Source organism: Mesitornis unicolor, unplaced genomic scaffold (genome assembly GCF_000695765.1).
Source record: "Mesitornis unicolor isolate BGI_N332 unplaced genomic scaffold, ASM69576v1 scaffold7649, whole genome shotgun sequence".
Lineage (NCBI taxonomy): Eukaryota > Metazoa > Chordata > Aves > Mesitornithiformes > Mesitornithidae > Mesitornis > Mesitornis unicolor.
This window is the reverse complement of record NW_010209164.1, coordinates 60836-80533: the sequence shown is the minus strand read 5'-3', so window position 1 is coordinate 80533 and position 19698 is coordinate 60836. Positions and strand designations below refer to the sequence as shown.

At 40.2% G+C, this 19698-nt stretch overlaps 1 protein-coding gene across 1 annotated transcript in view; it reads left to right on the top strand.

Moving 5' to 3' along the window:
* The window catches only part of LIFR (leukemia inhibitory factor receptor alpha), a 26147-nt gene extending 7999 nt beyond the window's left edge, over positions 1-18148 (top strand). Inside the window, exons 7-19 of the mRNA XM_010192777.1 lie at positions 371-500; positions 2342-2505; positions 3933-4078; positions 6757-6922; positions 7073-7143; positions 7568-7781; positions 10629-10808; positions 12374-12475; positions 14086-14253; positions 14902-15063; positions 16138-16231; positions 16784-16862; positions 17317-18148. Coding sequence (XP_010191079.1) covers positions 371-500; positions 2342-2505; positions 3933-4078; positions 6757-6922; positions 7073-7143; positions 7568-7781; positions 10629-10808; positions 12374-12475; positions 14086-14253; positions 14902-15063; positions 16138-16231; positions 16784-16862; positions 17317-17955 — 2315 coding nt within the window. The 3' untranslated portion in view covers positions 17956-18148. The remainder of the gene's footprint in view (positions 1-370; positions 501-2341; positions 2506-3932; positions 4079-6756; positions 6923-7072; positions 7144-7567; positions 7782-10628; positions 10809-12373; positions 12476-14085; positions 14254-14901; positions 15064-16137; positions 16232-16783; positions 16863-17316) is intronic.
* Positions 18149-19698: the final 1550 nt, after the last annotated feature.

The following is a 19698-nucleotide window of genomic DNA, read 5'->3' as shown; positions in this document are numbered from 1 at the left end:
TCAGCGGTTAAACTGATGCTCAGAGTTTTGGAAAAGTCTTGACAGAGTTTTAGTGAAACACTTCCAGGTCAGAGCCTGGAGCTTGTGAACCTATTTGCATGTGACTTACCAGATTACCCACCCACTTATAAACCTAGAGTCAAGTGTTAGTCAGATGGGGCTGATAATAATTATCCATCTGTTTTATTAGGATTTTTTAAAAGCGTATTATTTGTATGGTTGGAGTGTAACTATTACCATGTATTTGTGAGGCACACAATCTAGACCCAGCAAAAACAAATGGTGATGCTTTCAGGAGGCTAGCGTCCCAACTGTCCCACTGGGATGGCAAGACATCGGCTAACTGTTTTGGTTTCCTTTTGTGCTACAGATGCCCCTGATATTCCTCAAAACCTCGTCTGTGAAACGTCTAACTTCCAGATAATAAAATGCACCTGGAAGCCAGGTAGACCCAGTGGACTGTATGGAAAACGAAGAACAAAGTACAGTTTATTTGAAAGGTAAAACAATTCAGCACTAAAAGAGTAGAACTGGAATATATCGATTGCTGCCTGTGACTTACTGCACCATGCCTATTTAAATGAGATAGTCTCCATTGGTTAGATCCTAAAGTACTTTTCAAGAGTCTGTGGATGTTGAAACTAAACTAAACTTGGAGAACTTGTCTGACTTTGCAAAATTGTGGTGGGAATTAAGGATGACTTTTCCCAAAGACTTATACCATTATGAACTCATGAGAAAAGGAAGTGCTTAGTGTGTCAGGCTGCTGCCAACATGTAGATAAGACTAATATCAGTATGAAAATACAGAGACATAGCCGGGGTCTTTCACTAATTTTAGCATTTTTTTTTAATAGGCAACCTGTGTCAGATCATCAATCAGACATTTACTGAGCTTCTGCTATGCAGGATGACAGAAACTCACTCAGGGACAATTGTGAGACAGAGCATAGGCCTTTTTCCAAATGCCACTAAGGAAAATAGCAATAAGCCTATACCCGTTCTCCTCCTAGCATCAAGAGCTAGACAGTGTAGAGCAGGCAAAGTGCATGCTATCTGGAAAACATTGAAAGGGACAAGTAACACTGTAAGCATCCACAGACAGAAACTAGCATCCCACTACTTTTCTTCCATTGTATGCCATGTAAAGTCTGAGGAAGTGAAGAATCATTGTTTTGGAGTAGCTCTTGCAAAATGGGTTTCCTTGATGGTTATGGTTAGAAGTTAGTGAGGACTTAACAAAATTCCTGTGGCGAGGAGGCTCCCTGGTAATGCCAAAGGAGCAATCAGGGAGGGGAGCCAGGAGAGGCGTGAGTCATACAATCTGATGGGAAGTGGAGTCTCATGGTGGCTTTGAAGCCAGTCAGAGGTAATGAGGATTGAGTTATGATCACAGATGTCCTCCAGGATGCTCATGCTAAAAAAGTGATTGGGTAGGGTGCAAAGAGGTGGACAACTCAGAGCAGGTATTCAAAGGAAAGGAGCTCCAGTCACTGACTGCCCATCTTCAACTCATAAATGAGGATGCAGTTCTGACTTGTTTTGCTCAGCCCAAAGCTGTGTGGAGATGAGCATAATTCATTTCATATTCTCATCCTTGTTCTCAACCCACACTGAGCTATTGAAATAGAGAATATGGTGTTTAGAGAGCTCAAAGCTCAGCTAGAACACAATAAAAATGCCCAAAGGAAGAAATTAAACTTGTGCTACTAAATGAGCGGTTTACATGGATTGTAATTAAAACAATATCTATATACACACATACATACAGATACACACTTTAGATGTAACTAAAGATGTAACATCCCTAAAGATGAAACTCTGATCTTGACTGCTACCAGGTTGTCTCTCCTGCTTTTGATTTGAAAACAGCTGGGACTAATGGATGTATCCCAGGTAACAAAACGTTGGTTTAGATTTGACAGGGCTGATAAAAAGATGTAATGTAATGCGTCTCCCTAGTTCATAAAGCAATTAAGAACATTCTTTAAATGTAAATTTATGCTGATCTGAACAAAGATACTTTAAATCAGAATCTTGGTTGTGACTTGTGAGGTGGTTTTACAGGACCTACCTGTTTTCCAGGCTTTTGAGAAGTGAGAGGATGGAAAGGTTTTGTTAGTGGAAGAGGAGAGTTTCACGTGAGAACAGGGCAAGTCATGACTGATGCCACTTTCACCTGCCTTGTGGTGTTAAATATGCCCCTGCAACCAAGTCATTCTGTAAGCCATGTGTCAGTGAACCCAATGTTCTTTACTGTTTCCAGTCTAAACTTCTGACTGTTGCTAGAAATGGTCTTATATTAGAAATCAAATTGTTCCCCACCACTTTTTACTTTGTAGAATATCTGGTAAAAATGTCTCATGTGAAGTCAATGAAATGAACAGGGAGCGTGTCTGTGGCTTTCCAGTACTTCCTGATCAAAAAACCTACGATTTCATATTGGGCGTCTCCAATCCTATTGGGCAAACAGAGTCATCACTTTTGGTTGATTTAAGTCAAAGAGGTAAGACTTAAGAATTACAAAGGCAAAAGATACATTTACTGCATGTTAACCATTTCTGTGTTTGGGGTTTGAAGAACTCTGACATGGTATGCTGGTCATTATTTTGCTGTATTGTCGCCAATATTTTACATGCTCAATAATTTGAACTTGAAAATAGTTTAGGACATGTCCTGAGACAATTATTACGTCTACAGGGAGATGCCAGTTCTTGTCAGCAGTGCTACCAGCTTGGATATACTGCTGCGTGGAGAAATCCTACTTGTGATCCAATAATCAGGCAGCTGCTGTTTATGTATTACTTCATATTCTATTGCACATCGATAATTAAAAATCAGGTGTAACTATAAACTGTGAGTGACCCTGTATTTCAGTGTCTGCTTATATGGCAAAATATTATGCAAGTTTACAACAGGAGGATTGAGACTGTAAAAAAAAAGAGTAGCACTAAAAGGTAATATTTAGCAGGAGTATTACCTGCTGTTGGTAAGAGCCATGATCATCTGCTGTCGTGATTTGTAGAAAGAAGTAACTTCTTTCATTAGACCTTCAGTTTAAACAAGGAAAGGGAAAAGATGACCACTTTTCTAATGCTTTCTTCCCCATCCTTTTTCATCTGCCTCCATACCACAGCTGGGGTCTGAGGGATTCCTAATGGTTACAGCATTCTGCCATTCTCTCTGAAAAACTGAATTTGGAATTGAAGATGTGTGGATTTTTTGCCCATGTCCAAGTTCAGCTCGCCTGAAATTAGAATTCTCAGAATAAATTGCCAGGTCTTAGAAAAGCATAATTTGTTTCTGTTAATTGTAAACTGGGCTGTTTTGCATCCAGTCGATATGACTGCTGTTTCCTATTTGTTTCCTTCCCTCTTTTTCCCTCACTGTCCACTTAATTCCCAGCACAGAGTACATATTTCCTTAAGGGCAACTGGACCAGTTCCAACAGCAGAGATTTTTTCTCTGATAACTATGAATGGTAGTACTGAATATTCTTGAAAAGTTCCAGAAAGGAGTTTTAGGGAGGAAGGAGTCATTCAGGAGTCCTACGCTGTCCTAGTCTATAGATTTTAAGTTACAAAGTTCCCAGAAGGTGAACACAGTTAAGTGAATTTAATCTGTCACTGTGGTCCTCTGAAATAGCCCATGTTTGACTTTTTTTTTTATAAAGTCAGTAGGAGGGAAATTGTTTTCCTGTGTCTCCAACCCCTTATCACACATGCCTGTATGCTCAGTCTTAAGTAAACCTGGTTTTGTTTGATAGCTGAGAAGTTTTTTAGAGCGTCAGGAATGAGATTGCTTGCAGGTGCCTTCCCAGCACCAGCTGTCCTAGTTGCTGATCAGATTACCTATTTATCCTTCTGGTTCTCTTTAATCATTTAAAACCAGATTTTTCAGAACTGAAGTGAATGTTTTTCTTTATTTTTTAAGTTCATCCAAAAACTCCAGAAAAATTAACTGTTTCTGGGACCAGCCCTACAAGTGTCCGTCTGCGTTGGTTTATAAATGGCAGCTTTGCTGAGATAAGGCTTCTGTGCCAAATTGAAGTTAGCAGTGGTCACTATGAGCGGAAACTGGTAAGTGTTGCTTTTAATGGATTTTTATTTCTCAAATCTTGATCTTTTTCACTCAACTTATCACATTTAAAATTCTTCTAAGAGTTGAATTCTGATCATCTTACTAAAGGATTGCTTTTGTAATGACCAGAAGTTCAACTTCTTAGATAAGGAAAGGTTCTGCTCATCTCCATTGTTGACTGCTTGCTTTTTTTTTTTTGCTTGGTTTTAAAGAATTTAGAGGAAAGTCAAGTTGCCCACTGTGTTATCTGGTATTCGGAGAAGATACATAGTGATTTATGCTGATCCTTTAGATGACAACTGTTGTGCCTTGTCCTTCCTTGTGCAGGTTGTTTGAACACACACTTGTTCCAGGATGTGCTGCTGCCCTGCAGACTTCCACAGTCTCTGATCACTTCTTGCAGCCTGTATTTGAACTTCTTTTTGGTTTTTCCCCTCACAGAACAGTTCATTTGCTTGCTGTCAGCAGTTGACACGCATGTGGCTGTAATAGGGAACTGCTAAACCTGCTCATATGTCAGTGGTGTAGAGACAGGATAGGGAAGGATCCCTCCCCTGAGTGTATCAGTAGGTAATCCCTGGTGGAGACCTCTGCAGCTGGAGAGGAGGTGATATTTCTGGGTGGGATTCAGCTTTTCCAGCATTCAGGCTTCCAGCAGCTCCCCAGCTTTGGTGCTCTGTGTCACCAATGGAGCTGCATATTTACTCTGCTGACTGCCAGAGGAGCTCAGGGTACTAATTTAGACACCAGTATCAGAGTGTAGGTGGTGGGAAGACATCCTCTTCTTCCGTATTGCCAAACTTAGTGTGGGGTGATCTGTGCCATGGGAGAAGCCTTATGGCAGAACTGCATGTTCAGTTGGCCTGAGGTTTACCCCCAAATCTGTGTTTGCATATCAGATGGAGTATCTCTGACCATTTTGGGTAGGCATACGCTGAATTACCAGGTCTTGGTGCACAGAGCTGAACTTGTAATTTGAGCACATTAACCTCAGAGACTGCTTTTTACAATGCTTGTTTGATTTTTAGCAGAAGTATGTTACTACCCGCTGCATTTAGTTGCCTGTTGGGCACAGCTTTGAATAAAGTCACACAAGCCACAGAAGTGATGTAGCTAAGACTGAAGATAATCATTATATGCATTGCCTCTAAAATAATAGGGGGATAGTTAGTGCATTGTCTGTAAGAGTGTTTTTGCAATACTCTCAGAGCGCTGGAAGTTATAAGCTTTTATATTTTCTCTGTAATTACATGCATTAAGTAGTACTCAGAGATTAGGTACTGCAAAGAAAATCATAGATATATTTGGAATTAACAGCAAAAGGAACTGGCTTTTAGTTGTAGATAACAGCTCTGACAGATGAGCTGTACTGGATTTTGGTGTATAGTCTGTTAGACCATCACCCACGGTTGTCTGCGTTTCTCTGCTCCCAGCAGTCAACAAGGGAAACACCCACAAGTGTCACCCACCCTCAGCTCAGTTAGCTTAAGCTGCTGAAAAGGTACGTTTGCACAGTTCTGTCTAGTTAATGCTGCTCAAAGACAGGGACACACGCTTGTCTGTGAACTGTGCTGTCAGGTCAGTTATCTGGGGCAGTGGGAGGTGGCCAGGGCTTACACTGCCACCACGGTTTGTGTCACTGCACCTGTATCAGAGCCCTAAGCTAGAGATACTTTGAGACACAGCAGACTGTTTGGTAGAAGCTTTTACAGCCTTGTTACATTGTCTCTGGTTGCTTAATAAAAAACCTCCAAGAGTTCCCTGTAATAAACAAAAGTAGCTGTGAAATTGTTATGGGGTTTTACATGGCATTTTGAGGATGTTTTCAGAAGCTTTTCCATCCGTATGAGAGATTGTTGGCTTTTTTAATATTTTTGAAGTTGTCATTTGGCTTTAGAAATCCACAATTAGTTGCAGCTTAAAGTCACTTGGAGTCCAGTTTTTGGCAGCTGTGGTGCACATGTGTTTTAATTAGATTCAGAAAAAAAATATTCCCAGGCTTAGAGTTCCTTTAAGTTGTCATAAAACTGAAATACTCGCTAGACTCACACCATTTTAGCAGAGACTAGTCCTGTCACAAGAGCTGTGAAGAGACATCACCAGTGTAAGGCTTGGATAGTCCCTTTGAAGGAAAAAGGACTGCCTAGGAAGAAAACTGTGTGACAGACTTGCTCAGGCAGTCTTTAGCTTCTGTTCCTCTGTCTTACACAAAAGACACCCAGTTTGATGTGCACATGGACAGGTGAAGTTCAAGTTGTAAATACCAGAGGTGAAATCCTGGCCTGCCTCATGTGAGCAGAAGTGTTGCTGCATATAGGACTGGATGGGGTAGATGGAAAGCAGCAACCTGCTACTCTGTGCAGAGCTCATCCTGTTGAAGGTTCTCATCAATGTTATCACTCCTTTTCATGCTTTACATCTGTCATATTTTAACTTCTGTGCTATGTATGACTTCATTTTGGCAGATTGATGAAATATTTTCCTTTGTTTAGGATGACTGTATAGGAAATATTTTTCTTTTTAAGTTATTTATTTGTGGAACTTGACTGCAGCTTTTTTTTTTTTTACACTGTCTATTCTTGGGGAAAAATATCACCTTTTTAGACATTGACTTGTAGCATAATCTAGGAGCAAAAAATACATATGTAACATGTCAGTGTCTGTAAATCTTTAACAGCACAATGTCTCCATGCCTGGTGGAAAATCCTCAACTTACACAGCTCAGCTGAACACTTTACACCCATATACCAAATACCAGTTCAAGGTGCGCTGTTCAGCTGCTGACCACTTCTGGAGGTGGAGCGACTGGAGCAGGATAGCGGAGCACACAACATTGGAAGCCCGTAAGTTTATTTAATTCTTTGATAATAAAATGTTGAACTTCTGAAGCCATATAGTTGAAAATTAGCCATCTAAATGTTAAATGGTAAATTGTACACTGTTCAGCTTGGGGAAAAAAAAAATTTAAAAAAGCAATCTTTTTTTTTCCTTAGCTCCTGCAAGAGGACCAGATATCTGGAGAGAGAGAAGTCCTTCTGGAAAAAGTCTGAAAATCTTCTGGAAGGTAGACAGGCCACTTAAAGTTCTAAAATACTATGTAATGTAACTCTATGAAAAATTATTTCCTTACATATTTATAAATGAGTGAAGTTTATAGTCAATAAATTGGGCTGCTTTTCTTAACGTTTTATAGAGCCAATTACTTAGACAAATATATTTCCCCAAATGAGATTATTAAAGTTTTGTAGTTTAAACATTGCATTGATAAGCATTTCACATGAAGAATTAAATTTTTAATACATCCCAGCTGAAAATTAATAACTTACAGACTTATGTGTTAATTCTCAAAGTCACACTTAAATAACTGTGTTTTCTGTCTCATAGTCCCATGCAGTCATCAGACTAGATCAAGACATTAAATTTGTATTACCCTTTGTCTTCTTTCATTTATTCCATTTTGGTTTTAACGTGCTCTTTCTCCATCATAGCCTTTATCCCTTTCTGAAGCCAATGGAAAAATAGTGTCTCATGAAGTGTCCTGCTACCTGCTAGGGGCACCACTGGAGCATAAAGAAGTCACTGAACCCTCAAACAGTACTGAGATAAAGCTTGGAAGAAATGACTGTGTAATTAGCGTTGTAGCCAAAAACCGTGCAGGCTCATCTCCTCCTTCGAGGATAACAAGCGTGGAAATTCCAGGCGGTGAGTGCTCCCAGCAGAGAGCTAAGTGCCTTCAAAGTTTGGGGCATATCTGGGCGAGTTTGTTTATTGAAAAATAAGATGATACATGCTTTGTTTGTGTTTTGTTTCTGGTTTATTTCCCCACCCAAATCTACTGGGTGGGGGAATTAAAAAATCGCTGCTTTGCTTTTAGGGTAGCATCCTGCCAATTAATTGTGCTCTCTGCATGAAAGGAGGGTGGCAGTGTGCAGTCTCTGCAGCTATTTACACTTTTCTGGAGCCCTCCCAGGAACAACAAGGTTGGAGTTTCAAAGCATTAGTGTTGGATCTCTGATGTTTAGGGAGATCAGTTTATTTCTATGTGTTCTTGTTGAGACACTGAAAAGTGTTCAATGCTGAAGAGAATAAGAATAAAGTTTTGCGGGTATTGTGTAACTTCTTAAGGGGAGAATTGTCAGTTCAATGCTTGTGAGCTCTGCAGGAGAATATTAATTGGGCTGGTTGGTAAAGTGTTGGCACTCTGGGGCTAGGAGCTGGGGTTTGAAAAGGAGGTAGGGCTTAGCTTCCCAATTAAAACACTGGCACTCTTGCTGCAGCCTTTTGCAAAGGGAAGTAGCTGAGCCAGATAATGATTTTGTGCTCCTAACCCTGCTCTTGGGGAGAAGATAATATTGCATGTGGCTATTGAGAGTCCATGCTTGCCTGCACAAGCAGTGTATCTTCCAGAGCCCAAACCTTTAGCTCAGATCTGTCTGGTGCTCTGCGGGGAGAACAGATGTAAACAGCAAGAACCCACTGCTTGTTTGCCAGGAGCGCGCATGGTGCTGCTTCTCCTTCCCCACCCAGAGGACAGGTATCACAGTTGTCTGTCTTGCAGCTCAGGTTCTGATAACGCAGTGCCAGGGAGAAATGTGGTTTGACTGAGATTCACTGTGAGAGAAGTGCCAGTTTGTTTCTAAGTTAAGGAAAAACCATTGATTTTAATATTTCTCGTGCTTCTCCGAAACACCATACCTAAAAGTATAATCTTTGTCTGCTCCAAGGAGGGAGGGAAAAGTAATTGTGTGGGACAGCTGAATGAGTGAAAATGCTGGTATAGCTCTCCTTCAGAAGTGAAAGAAGGTGGCTCTGGGAGTCAGGGAGATCTCTGTGATATGTTTGTGGTGTGGGACAGCTGATGGCAGCTGGAGCTTTGCATTCATTTATAGCTTTCTCTCAGTGGTCTGAGGTTCCTTTTGGTGTTACCCAACTTGTACTCGTTGAAGATCTGCTCCCAAGTTGGTATAGGAATTATCTGAGTCACTGACTGTAGTCATGAAAGATGACTCATTCACTGAACTGGATGACATTTCTGCCCAAACATCTTTTCTGGCTGCTTCCTGTGTACGGTCTATAAGTGCTTTTAGTGTCCGTAAGAGTAGTGGCTCTAAAGCTTGAGATCTGCTGAGGTTTTGTGAAAACTAAAATCACAAACAAAGGGTACTCCACCTTAATTAATTTGTCACTGTCTCTAGAAAGTGCTCTGTTGGGGCATACAATCTGGCATTTAGAGGCTCCCCTGCCACAGTAGTACTGTAGTGCTAGTAGTTACTTCAGCTAGTCTAGGTTGCGGCTAAAAATAAAATACACCAAAAATAAAATACACCAAAATGAGCAGTACTGTCCTGGGTGGATTTCTAGTCATCTGGCTCAAGAAATAAAATTGAGTGTGGCATATTTAAGCATTTTTAGAGAGTATGTGCTCACTGTCAGTAAAACATCGTTCCTGTAAATAGAAAAATTAAAGCAGTCTAATTAGAAATATGCTCTCTTTCAGCATCATGGAAGTGTAGTTTCACTGGATGCATAGTAGTTTTTTAGAGGAAAGTATTGAAAGACTTCTGGAGTTGACTTACCATTTTTTAATCGTGCGTGTCTGTCTTGCAGCGAGCAAGCTAGAAAAGGGTTGTACACTTCACTATGTTAAGATTATTTAGAAACAGATAGTCCTTCAACATTCACAGCACGTCTCTGAGAGCAAAGTTTTCACAGCACTGCTTCTTAAAAACTTCCCTTGCCCTTCAGTCTTCCATAGTTTATGGCTTTAATAACATGAAATAATAGACTCAATGGGGAGCATAAATGAGAACACTGAAAAAGAAAAAACTGAAACCCTGAGATTGTTTTTGCAGATCTGTCTTGGGGCCACAGCTGTTGTGGTGGCCTTTGGAAAACATCCCTCAGCTCGGCAGGGTCCCATCTGATGGACAGCTGTGAAGGGAAACTGCAGGAATCAGAAGTCATTCCCAGACCTGATCACTTCAAGGGCAGCAAAACCTTTGATAATCAGAAACAAGAAAAATAGACTAAAGGCAAAGCTGCTTTTTTTTCTGTCATTTACCCTTGGTAGGCTGCAGCCTCCATAAAGTTCACCGGGGACTTGACTTTTGCAGTTGATTCTGAGTGAAAAATGGTTGTCTGTGGTCGGGCGAGTGACAGCAAGACACTTCGAAAGAAACACAAAGCTTGATGAATGAATTTATAGCTCGAGGCTCCTGCCAAATTGGTGTCAAGTCAGATTTGAACCTGACATCTGCTGTACATTCTTACCTTGAATAAATGCTTTTTAGCCAGTCCTGAACTTCTCGTCACCATACTTAAGGCTGGCTGAGGGATTTGCTGCAGGCTACGTCTGATTTCCAGCACTTCAAAAAGCACAGCTGAAGCGCACCACTTCAAATTTCACAGTACTAGGAGTGTGGCTCTATCGTTCTTAGAAATTACTGCAGTTTATAAAAATTTTGCACAGTGGCCGGAAGGCTTTCTTCCCCCTTAGACTACAGATAAGTGTCTGCTCTCAGAAGGAGTTTTGTGTCATCCTTGTTGCAGACAACGTCAAAACAGATCGGGCTGTGGCGATGGGGAATGGAATTTATATTTCTTGGAATTCTCACCCCAACATGACCTGTGGCTACATAGTAAAATGGTGTCATTCATCTGGATCTGAACCCTGTAGCGTGGACTGGCAGAAATTTCCTTCAAACACAACAGACGCAGTGATAAAGTCTGGTAAGTCAGAAATAATTTTTTGAGAGTCTTTCTGGTTGAGAGCCTGAGAAGTGAATGGAGTGAGAGCTGCACCACTGCTATAGGTTGAAGAATGCTGCACTGCTGTGCGCTTGTGTATATAAAGGAACTGCTTCTTGGTACTGTGTTTACTTTAATTTCTTACATAGGCATGCCAAATCCAAATACAAGTCTTGACTTAACCATTATCATCCTATGTTTATTAACTGTCTTGAAACTACCTCTTCTAGCTACACGCAGCAACTTCCTAACTCAGCCTAATGCATAATGGTTAATCTAGGGTTTGAGGTTTTATTTGGATTTTAAACATAAACAGCACTGCTCAGGATGGGGGGAAGAATAATCCGTTGTTTTTACATGAGGCAGACTTTTTTAAAGAGTGACCTCCTATGTGTTGGCTTGCTGTCAGCAATTGAAATTTCCTGGAACGGCGCACATTCCAGGTCTCTAGATACTGGTGGGCAGAAGAGGGAAATGAAATTCAGCTGTGGTGGGACTAGTAGGAGCAGAAGGGGAAAGAGAAGACCCAAGAAAGATGTAAGGTTTGTTTCTGCTATCCAAAAGAGTATATATTTTCTTTTTAGAATAGTTTATTATATAAGATCTCCATTAGAAAATACAACTTGGAGGATAGGAAAGTTTGGTGGCAGTGAGACCTGGGAGGGGAGGCAGCATATTTTCCTGCCTGTAATTAGAGCACCGTGTCACCATGTTTTCGCTTGTGCTGGCGAGAGCTTGCTTTTCCTAAGCAGGCAATGCTGTGCCTGTCCTACAGTGCAGTGCTCTACTCCCGAGCGTTTTCCTGGGATGGTTCCTGCAGTGTGTCTGTGCCTGGTCCTGCCAGGAGTAGTGCTCTGGCTGCACCTCAATTCTTGCAAAACCCACTGCGCTTCTGTAGAATTTCACAGTGGCGTTTTGTTTAAGAAATATCCTGAAAGTGGTGTACACTCCTGACTTGAGGAAATCCCAGGAAGTGGTAAAGGGTTTATACACTGTAGTATCAAACACCTATGCCTCCACCAAAGACATGTGAAGCTGAAATTTGGTGACTATATGTGTTTCGTAGAGTCAGTTAAGGCCTGGAGTTCATTGCTGAAATGCTTCACTATCACTTTTTAAAGTTCTCTGAATTTCTTTCGTACTGTTGCTGTAATAAGCCTGGGTATTTCAAAACGCATTTGTATTTCCGAGGAGAAGGCAGGATCTACATGGCTGCTGTGGGAGGAAAGGAAAAGGATTGTTTCTGGTAACTTCAGTTTGTGTTTCCCCATGGAAAGAGCAATTTATGCAATTTGAGTAGCTTGTTTTGAATCCTGTTTGTTTAGAACCAAAATTTCTCTGGGAGCTGGATTTGCTTACTGCTTCTAAACCGCATCTGATGGCATAGCTTTTATAGGAATTACAAGTAGGGATAGTATTTATACCTAACACTGTGGTCTAAGACTTTGTCATTTTTTAATAAGTATTTATAGAAGTCTGCATCATATGAAAGCTAAAAGCATGTCATTTCATAAGTGAGATGTTCTTACAGCTGTTTTCTCTTGCAGCTCTGTTTAGACCGGGCGTGAGATATGACTTTTCACTATACGGCTGCAAATCTGGTGGATATCAGTTACTGAAAAACATAACTGGGTATATGAAAGAGCTGCGTAAGTGCACTTTATCATTCAGGACCTCTACAAAGTGAATTTAGACTATGTCTATTTTTAGCTTAGTGTTGGCAGAAGATTGAGACCAGATTCCCTATACAGTACTAGTGACTTATGCTCATTTTCAGTATATAATGGCAAAACATTTCTCCAGCCAATTTCAGTTTCCAGCATGCAATAACCCTGTGTTCTCCAGCTTGTGTGGTGGCACAAGGTGTCACAGAAGTTTGCTCTGAAGGCAGTGATATTCAAAGTTGAAGGCACAGGCACAACTTGAACCACAAGGATGGAGTCACTTCTGTAGGGGAGGAGGCAACTTCTTTGATGTGTCAAGTTCAAGTAAATTTCTGAGCACGTTTAGTACAGCTCAGCAAATATAAAAACTGTCCCAAACATTTATGTTTAAGAGCACTTCTTATACCAGAACTAGATCCTAGAATACAAGCCACTTTGCGAATTGCAGTTGTATTCCCTCCCCTACTGAACCTGTGTGGGTAACTGCAGTTTGACCCAGGGCTCTCTGCTTGCCTGGAGATGCATTAGTGTCTGAATGCCTTCTGTTCCTGGGAACCTGAACCTGACTTTACCTTTTAACATCACAACTGCATTGTATTGTAACTACAGCACCCATTTCACTTTGAAGTTTAATGTGTTTTCTGCTAAAATAATTTGCTTGGAAAACTGAGCTGCTGACATAATCTGAGCCCTTGGAAATGCAGTTGTTTATTTCATTGCTAAGGTTGAAGGTGAGGTTAAGGCAATTTTACCAGAAACTCAACAGTCATTTTGGTATCTGTAAAAATCCTGAACAGTTTCCCAGAAGTTTTTTCCATAGGTGTTCTCGGCAGATTGGAAGCTTTCAAGGTAGAAGGATAAAGAGCTTGGGGGACTGAAAATGCAGAAGAAACTTACTGGGAACCAAGAAATGTGTTCATCTTGCACAAGAACCTAGATTAATTCTAAAACTTCTTATTTGCCTTTGGACAGATAACCATCAAGACAAAAATAGAGACATTCCTAAATATGAGTTCAGCACTGGTAGATCAATGCCAAATGTCAGACTGAGTCCTGATGCACATGGCCTTACACAGTGTCTGCTGTAGCATTTTCAGTGGGGGACAGGTAGTAGAATAAGGACTTGTGATGCCTGCTAAGAGCAGTTCTTTTAAGCTGAGTTATGTATTTCTATGATAGGAATGTTGAGTTTGTTTAATATGACTACAAGCTATGGATTCACAGAGTTAAAGCCTTTAAAAGTTAAGTCAGTTCTATGCTCTGAATGTTCATGCAATCTTTTGTGGTCTGTTGCATGAAGAAGGATATTTACAAGTGTGGCTCTGTAAGAAGGCTACCCAAGAGAGATTTTTCTTTCAGATTCTGTTAGTAGATAATATTGCAGTAAATAATAACAGTAAGACCAACATACTAGTATCATTGTAGTAATACCTGCTAAGTCTTTTCACATGTTCTTGACAGTGAGGGAAAAGTATTCAGGAAAAAATTCAAAATGCTAACCCTGAGATAAAAGTGATGAAACACTTAACATATATTCAATATTTAATGGTAGGGTGGTTTCTTACTAACTTTCTCCTTTGTAATTCTCCCTGCAGCTCCAAAACGTGCACCAAATTTTACTGTAGAAGAAACTTCTTCAGATTCTATATTGGTAAAATGGGAAGACATTCCTATTGAAGATTGTCAAGGGTTTTTAGAGGGATATCGTCTTTCCTTTGCAAAGGGTGAAAAAGATGCTTTAAAGCCTAGGCTTTTGGAATCAGGTAAGTGAAATCTATAGATTGCAACTTCCTTGCTTAGGCTTTTTTTTTTTTTGCTGTTTTTTAAAAATAATCTCACTTTTTAAAATAAGCATTTAATCGTAATTCAGTTGCATTACTCACAGACATAATTGGCGCCTGATACATGACGAAGACATTTGACATAATAAGCTCCTTGTGTGGTTAGCACAGTTGTTTTTTAATGTAAGGCAAAAGTCGGTGAAAACCCTGGCTCATTGAGGCCATAAAGCTATGCAGCGACTAAGTGGCAATGCGACACACTGCCCTCTGTACAGATACCCTGGGTAGATGAGACATGGGAGAGGTTATGTTGCTGTCTTTCACTAGGTATATTCTTCCAGTATCAATCTTGTAGGGACATCTCTGTTCAGAACTGAAGCCTGACTCACATTGACATAAGAGGAGAAGCAAGACTGTAAGAAACTGAAGCAAATTTGCAGCAACAACACACTCCTGTACTGCTTGCGTAGGCAAGCAGCACTGCTAGGATTCTTTATTTCAGTTTTCCTTAACACAGGCTGTTCTTCAGGTTTCATATCCTGACTTCAAGAAAGTCTTGCTAAAGCCAAGGCTGTCTTTGTGAATTCTTTCTTACAAGGTTATGCTTTTCTTACGGTTCCAAACAATCAGGGAATCCGGAACTTAAAGTTAAGAATATCACTGACTTAACAAAGAAGTCTTTGAAAATACTTGATCTTCAAGGCAAAACGAGTTACCAACTGGACCTGCAAGCCTACACTGCTGGTGGGTTGAGCCCTCCAAACAGCCTTTATGTGGTGACAAAGGAGGACTGTAAGTAGAATATCCCTGTTCATTAATAGTTTTCAGCATGGGGACTGTACAGTGTATATAAGCTCAGCTTATATAGACTTATATGAGCTTTTTAAATATTATTATTCTCTTAGATAGTTTAGACTTTCAGTCTAATTTTTAATTTATTTAGTTGGTTATTTTTAAAGACAAAAATTGTACAATTCAGGGTGAGGGAAAGATCCTTTCCTATTACAGCTACCTTGTAGTTCATGGTAGTGTATGCAAGAGAAATAACTTTTAAAATACTACTAAATATGGTGGAGTCTGAACTTAGTCTTCTCAAGCAGCTAGTTGTTTTTGTCATGTTTCCCATAATGAGTATCTGCTAATACATGGTGGGAAGAAAGACATTGTGGAAATATTTACCAGTTTCAGAATTGCAAACAGATGCTTCTCTGCTTTGAATTCAGTTTTATCAATCCTCTGACAGAAACAGACCTAGAAAGACAGACAGAAAAAAAAAGATTGACTTTGAGGAATGAGGAAAAAAAAATAAAAAAAAGAAAGTATTTCTTGTGAAAGTCTAAACACTGGGGTGCAACTAAAATACACAAAAAATCAAACTTGAGGCACTTAACGTCAATGGAGGAAAGCAGTGGGAATGTATCGGGGCTACACCCTGGAGATTAGAAGCACTGTAAACCATGTAGAAGGCAGTGCAGTTTGTGCAATGAGCTGTTGGCTTGTGAGAGTCATTACCAGAGATTTGGCCAGCTCAGGTAACCTGAAAGTGCAATTCCAGTGCTTGCTGAGAACAGAAATTACAGTGACAATCAGTCTTGTGTTGCACATGAAGCCTTTCGCAATTAGGCAATCGGAGAGAAGCATCTGCTGGTTCCTGTATTTATCACTGAATCAGCTCTGTTTATGGATGGACTTCTGCCCTTCTGGCACAGGGGAGGTGTGTGCTATACGTACACCTCACTGTTTGCAGACCACTGTTAGATGAGTTTGGTGAAACGGTCTCTGACTTGTGGGAATGTTAGAAAAGGCATAAAACTTACTGGTAACTTTGGATCTGTATTTACTATCTTTTCTTTTTTCGGCCCTCAGCTGTAGGATTGATCATTGCAATTCTCATCCCCGTGGCAGTGGTTGTGGTTCTTGGAGTGGTGGCCAGCATCTTCTGCTACCGAAAGAGGGAATGGTAAATGCCTGCATGCAGTTCTGATCTTTTCCTGGATGTGTTTGCATCAGTGCTAGAGTTTTCCATTATTCTAGTTAATCTTTGTTTTCTCCAAGTACCCAAAGATATCAGTGGGCTTTGTTTAAAGGTGGGTGCAAAAACACGTTGTTGGAGGTGAGGGAGAAACTGAGTTAGAGAGAGGTCAGAGTGAGGAACGCAAAAGGGTTTTGCCACAGCCTGTCTCTCAATGAGCACTGTTTATAAATAGTTCTCAAATGGAAATAAGCTGTCGACATACTATAATTTGTGAGCCATCCACAAACACTCAGGTAGACATCCCATCTTCGACTTTCCGTAAATGTGGAATATTAAGTTTCCCAGTTCAAAAGCAAAATAAAAAATAAGGCTTGCTGTTTTTTCCATTAAAGACTGTGAAAGTGTAACACACTAAATCTTTGTGCCAGATGTCTTTAGTATTCTGAATCAGAGGGAAATGTCCTGATTCCTTTTGTGTATTTGCAATCTGTTTCAGGGCTTGGTAACATTTAAAAGTTTGTTCTTTCCTCTTTAAAGGATTAAAGAAACATTTTATCCGGAGATCCCAAATCCTGAGAACAGTAAGGCACTGCAGTTTCAAAAGAACATCTGTGAGGTAACCCTCCTTTTAAATTTAGTGTTTTAAGCTTATAAAAGGTATTGCAAATAAAGTAATCTTTGGCAAACTTTGAGTCTTCTGCACCAGTTGCAGAAAAAATACTGTGTACATGCCATATCCCCAACCTCCTGGTAGACACAGGAGCTGAAACTGGGCATGACATTTAAATAACCTTCTGGAATAGGTTATACAAAGCTAAGATTTTGGGAAAGACTTAGACACTTACAGCAAGATCTGGAGTCTCTTTCAGTAGTCTAAAATACTTCTAACATTAACAGGAATATATGATGACCCAGAAAATGAGAACTAAACCACTTTATTTTATATTGTACTAATGGGATGAGTGCAAGCCTCAAGCCAATACAGTGGTTTAATTTAGGCAAGTTGTTGTTTTCAGGATTTCTAGGTCTTTTGGCTTAGTCTCTCCCCCTTATCCTTTTTCTCGTTTCAGGGGACTAAGACACTTAAAACACTGGAAATGAACCCCTGCACCCCCAATAGTGTTGAAGTGGTGGAAACACGGTCTGCAGCTCCCAAGATTGAAGACACAGAGATGATGTCCCCAGCAGTGGACACCACTGTGCCTGAAGATGGCTCTGACTCAGAGACAGAGAACCATGTAGTTGTGTCCTACTGCCCCCCTATTATTGAAGAAGAGATCTCAAATGCCCCTATGGATGAACCTGTGGGGTCATCTCAGGTGGTTTACATTGACATCCAGTCAATGTATCAGCCTCAAATTAAACCAGATGAGGAGCCAGAAATAGACGTAGTTACTACAGCAGGCTATAAGCCACAAATGCAGCTGCCTATCAGTGCTCTGAAAATAGAGAGTAACTCACCTGCAGAGGAAGAATTGGAGAAATCTGCAGGTTATAGACCTCAAGCAAACACAAATACCTGGAACGTGGACACTCCAGACTCTCCTGGATCAGTTGAAAGCAACAATGAAAATGCATCTTTTGGGAGCCCGTGCTCCATTAATTCCCGACAGTTTCTGCTTCCTCCAAAAGATGATGAAGACTCTCCAAAACCCAGTAACATAGGGTGGTCCTTTACACACTTTTTCCAGAACAAACCAAATGATTAACAGTGAGTCCTCATTGCACCTGAACCTGCCTTCTAAATAAGCTCTTATTCTTGGTGTTGTAAAGAAAGGAAGTAGAGAAGTGCAAATGGCACGAATTATTCTTGGAGACAGTCAGCAGAGGTTCTAGTGAGCTGAATGTTACCATGTTTAAGTTAGCAAAAGTGTTAATGTTCCATTTTAATAGAGGTCAAGAGGCCAAAGTTAGAGAAATTTAGTTATTATGCTAGTAAAATATATTGGATGTAAGGGGTATTGAGTTTAGAGCTCTTGATAATCATAGTCAAAGAACTCTGCCTACCTTCACATAGTGCTCCAAGATTAATATGGTCTCATGCAACCTATAACTTGGAAAGATTGCTTTGCTTTGTTGTAGTTGTTCACAACTGCGCATACTCAAATGATGCAGCCCCAGCAGGTTTTCTTACTGAAGGTTTCATTTATCACAAACCTTAGCCTAACACATGGAAACAACGTAGTTGGAAACTCTTGAGATCTTTTACCTAGTTGTAAACTAAGAACAAATGAGAACACTATTTTTTTTTCTTCTCCCATACGGAAGGGTGTTGTCACTGTTTAATACTTCTGAAGCAATGGCCATTCAGATCTGTTGCTTTTTAACTAGACACTAGTTTCTGTACCTACTGTACAATGTTTATTAAATGTTTGACTCAGGGGTACAAACTTGGGGAAAAAAGGTATAACACTGATTTAAACCTCAACAAGAACTGCATAAAGTTTAAAACTTTGTTTTTTTAAAATCTTAGAATGCTCTATCTTTTCTCTATCCTTTGGTTAAGGAGTTAATATTTTCTAATGTATTGCACTAATGCATTTTGTGGTTCATAGCTTCACCTCCAGATCTCCTGCTTCAAAGTAGTACAGTACTCCTTTCACCCCCAGTGTTCAACAGTCTTTGCACTATACAGTGATGTAAGCCATGGGGAAGTCTCTGTCTACTAACATTAGCTATCCAAGCAGTTTAGCACATGAAAATAGAGATAGTAGTACTAGCTCCTAGAGAATAAATTGCTCTTTGGATGGTCTTTGTTGTATTGACTTTGCCATCTCCTGCCTGGTGTTCTCCAGTGTCTACCCAACAGGACCTTCTCTACACATCCTACCTGGAGTACAAGGTAGGATTTATCTAGTGGCAGGAAGAAACCCAAGCAAGTTTTAGTGCCGCTAATTCTACCTCTCCTTTACCAGACATGTGGTGCAAAAAAAAGCTGAAGTTGTGTACATTTGTGTGCTTAAAGGAGTGTTCAGAACAATCATTGAAAATGCTTGTTTCACATACACATCTCTAGGCAGCTGTAATTGTTACATTTCCCCGTGTAAACTTCAGACTGTGGCACACGTGAATTTCACTAGCTCACAGGAGAAAGAGCTTTCTAACTCACCAGTTCCTTGCTGTAAACCACAGTGATGAGAGGTGAATCGTTAAAGAGCTTGATCAAAAAGGATCTCCATAAAGTCCTAACTGAATCTTTTTTTTTGTTCAATTTCCTTAGCTACTTTGTGGTTTTTTTTAATAAATAAGATGGAGTTCTTTTCTAAAAAGGATCCCATAAAAGATAAGGAGGCTGTGTTGGCTAAGCCGCTCGTTGTAGTGGCGTGAGAGCAGACCAGGAGGATGGCTAGCTTGGCAGACATTTGGTCTCCAAACTACATGATCTGACCACCAAAGTAAAACCGCGTGTTAAGTTAAACCTAATCGCAGCAAGGTGTATTTTCAGATGTTGC